The 3742-nt window shown below is 48.3% G+C and overlaps 1 protein-coding gene across 1 annotated transcript; it reads right to left on the bottom strand.

Moving 5' to 3' along the window:
* Positions 1–3110: 3110 nt before the first annotated feature.
* On the bottom strand, positions 3111–3650 carry LOC110450090. Its single transcript, XM_021497346.1, has one exon. The coding sequence runs from the start codon at positions 3648–3650 to the stop codon at positions 3111–3113; it is 540 nt and encodes a 179-aa protein (XP_021353021.1).
* Positions 3651–3742: the final 92 nt, after the last annotated feature.

Genomic DNA, 3742 nt, shown 5'->3' with positions numbered 1-3742 from the left:
GAGATAACCGTTGACTGATGACCCGGTGACCCCGGTTTCGTGACGGAGGCACAGCCGTCATGCTCGGTTTGTCGGTTAACTAGCCACTGTGTTATATTAACACGTGCCGGTTATGGAAAATATGATTGTGCCAAAACAGACACAAGACGAGTGGGTGATTACTATATAGAAATATCATCGTTGAAAATTGCTGTCATTTCTGTTACGACGCGTTATCAGATGAACGTGCTTGTACATATTATGTATATATCGACAAATCTGTAACATTAGCATTGACTTTTTTTCTTCATTATATAGCGCTTTTAGTACGCTAGTAACATTTTGAAATTCGTATGCACGTAATTTTTGTTTGTCAAACAAATAAAACTTCTACGTGTATATGGAAATGATATTCCACTTTCGCCCACTAAAGACTTAAATTATTCATGGAATGAGACTGCGGTTACCCCGGGGGGGCCGCAGAGGCGGGGGTGGCGGGGAGGCGAAGGACGTACGTTAACATAAAATGTTGGAACATGTCAGAGTGTCAGTTTCACATTAAAATCATCATGATCTTATCCGATACTGTTAAATGTCTGCTGTACGTCCGCGTTTAATTGTAACGTGTCCCACACAATGTTATATTGTGTTGACAGGCCGTGTTTTGTGATGTAATTTTGTCAGAAGGTTAGCCCGCCAGGAATCCGTTACTGGATGACACCAATATATATTGATGGACCTGATAATACATTATATAGGAGATACGTACCATTAACTGTATACATGTATGATTAATCATTTCTTTTTTCACTTCTGACAATTTGACAAGGAGTTCGGAGGGTCATACTTCATTTGTTCGGATAAATATTGCAATACCAAATGGCACTATAAACAAAGCTCGATCATATAGGGAATGTATTTTTGCACCGTTGCCAATGTACAGCGTTTCGAACACTTATTTACATGTATGTAAAATGGGGCCGCTTATATACACGTCTGTGATTGGTCACAATTTCATCACGTGATTTATAATTCTTTCTCTCCCCAATTACCTACTTATACCCCCTTCCCATATCGGTCTGTACGTACTCACCCCAGGGGTACGATCTTTACGTGTGTATTTTAGCTCATCCAAAATGTGTTTTGCTTGTATGTTTAAATCTCACCCTCGGGATGAGACTTGTCTGTATGTTTAAATCTCACTCTCGGGATGAGAGTTGTCTGTATGTTTAAATCTCACCCTCGGGATGAGACTTGTCTGTATGTTTAAATCTCACCCTCGGGATGAGAGTTGTCTGTATGTTTAAATCTCACCCTCGGGATGTGACTTGTCTGTATGTTTTATTTCCCCCAGGGCGTGATGTCTCCATGGTTTAATCTTTCCCTTTAGATATCATATCTACAGATACTTCCAGGAACTCTCTGTTCGTTCGTTCAACACGTGCTATCTTTATGTTTACAGGTGCTCCTTAGGACGTGTCTTATATGCTGTTTTCAGATGTTCCCTTTGACGTGTTTGTTTATGTACAGTGCTTGTTTAGCTGTCTCGTGGGACGTGTCTTGTTGGTAATACGCTTGCCTAACGGGATTGGTCTGGTATAAAGGTGAGTAACTGTGTCCGGGGACCTGTCTGGTCTGTGTATACACTGTTGTCCCCCGGGACTTGTCTGGTCTGTGTTTACACTGTTGTCCCCGGGGCATGTCTGGTCTGTGTATACACTGTTGTTCCCGGGACCTGTCTGGTCTGTGTATACACTGTTGTCCCCGGGACCTGTCTCGTCTGTGTTTACACTGTTGTCCCCGGGACCTGTCTGGTCTGTGTATACACTGTTGTCCCCCGGGACTTGTCTCGTCTGTGTTTACACTGTTGTCCCCGGGGCATGTCTGGTCTGTGTATACACTGTTGTTCCCGGGACCTGTCTGGTCTGTGTATACACTGTTGTCCCCGGGGACTGTCTGTTCTGTGTATACACTGTTGTCCCCCGGTATTTGTCTGGTCTGTGTATACACTGTTGTCCCCCGGGACTTGTCTGGCTGTGTATACACTGTTGTCCCCGGGACATGTCTGGTCTGTGTATACACGGTTCTCCCCGGCACATGTCTGGTCTGTGTATACACTGTTGGCCTCCGGGCCCTGTCTGGTCTGTGTATACACTTTTGTCCTCCGGGACATGTCTGGTCTGTGTATGCACTGTTGTCCCCGGGACATGTATGGTCTGTGTATACACTGTTGGTCTCCGGGATCTGTCTGGTCTGTGTATACACAGTTGTCCCCGGGGACTGTCTGTTCTGCGTATACACTGTTGTCCCCCGGGCCATGTCTGGTCTATGTATATACTGTTGTCCCCCGGGCCTTGTCTGGCTGTGTATACACTGTTGGCCCCGGGACATGTCTGGTCTGTGTATGCACTGTTGTCCCCGGGACATGTGTGGTCTGTGTATACACTGTTGGTCTCCGGGATCTGTCTGGTCTGTGTATACACTTTTGTCCTCCGGGACATGTCTGGTCTGTGTATACACTGTTGTCCCCGGGACCTGTCTGGTCTATGTTCACAATGTTGTCCCCCGGGACCTGTCTGGTCTATGTATACACTGTTGTCCCCCGGTATTTGTCTGGTCTGTGTATACACTGTTGTCCCCCGGGACTTGTCTGGCCGTGTATACACTGTTGTCCCCGGGACCTGTCTGGTCTGTGTATACACTGTTGTCCCCCGGGACTTGTCTGGCCGTGTAAACACTGTTTTCCCCGGGACCTGTCTGGGCTGTGTTTACAGCGTTGTCCCCGGGACATGTCTGGTATGTGTGTCCACTGTCGTCCCCGGGACCTGTCTGGTCTATGTTCACACTGGTGTCCCCCGGGACCTGTCTGGTCTGTGTATACACTGTTGTCCCCGGGACCTGTCTGGTCTATGTTCGCACTGTTGTCCCCCGGGACCTGTCTGGTCTGTGTATACACTGTTGTCCCCCGGGACATGTCTGGTCTATGTATATACTGTTGTCCCCCGGGACTTGTCTGGCCGTGTAAACACTGTTTTCCCCGGGACCTGTCTGGTCTGTGTTTACAGCGTTGTCCCCGGGACATGTCTGGTATGTGTGTCCACTGTTGTCCCCGGGACCTGTCTGGTCTATGTTCACACTGTTGTCCCCCGGGACCTGTCTGGTCTGTGTATACATTGTTGTCCGCAGGGACATGTCTGGTCTGTGTATACACTGTTGTCTCCGGGACATGTCTGGTCTGTGTATACACTGTTTTCCCCGGGACCTGGCTGGTCTGTGTTTACACTGTTGTCCCCGGGACATGTCTGGTATGTGTATCCACTGTTGACCCCGGGACCTGTCTGGTCTGTGTATACACTGTTGTCTCCGGGACATGTCTGGGCTGTGTATACACTGTTTTCCCCGGGACCTGTCTGGTCTGTGTTAACACTGTTGTCCCCGGGACATGTCTGGTCTGTGTATACACTGTTTTCCCCGGGACCTGTCTGGTCTGTGTTAACACTGTTGTCCCCGGGACATGTCTGGTATGTGTATCCACTGTTGACCCCGGGACCTGTCTGGTCTGTGTTACCACTGTTGTCCCCGGGACATGTCTGGTTTGTGTATACACTGTTGTCCCCCGGAACTTGTCTTGTCTCTATACACTGTTGTCCCCCGGGACTTGTAGGAGCCATACTACCTACTCAACCACCGGCTAACGTGGGCACCTGTCATTGTAGGAGCCATACTACCTACTCAACCATCGGTTAACGTGGGCACCTGTCAT

This window comes from Mizuhopecten yessoensis, unplaced genomic scaffold (genome assembly GCF_002113885.1).
Source record: "Mizuhopecten yessoensis strain PY_sf001 unplaced genomic scaffold, ASM211388v2 scaffold4977, whole genome shotgun sequence".
In the NCBI taxonomy this organism is placed as follows: domain Eukaryota; kingdom Metazoa; phylum Mollusca; class Bivalvia; order Pectinida; family Pectinidae; genus Mizuhopecten; species Mizuhopecten yessoensis.
Note: the sequence above shows the minus strand (reverse complement) of the source record. Positions and strands in the feature narration are given on the sequence as shown.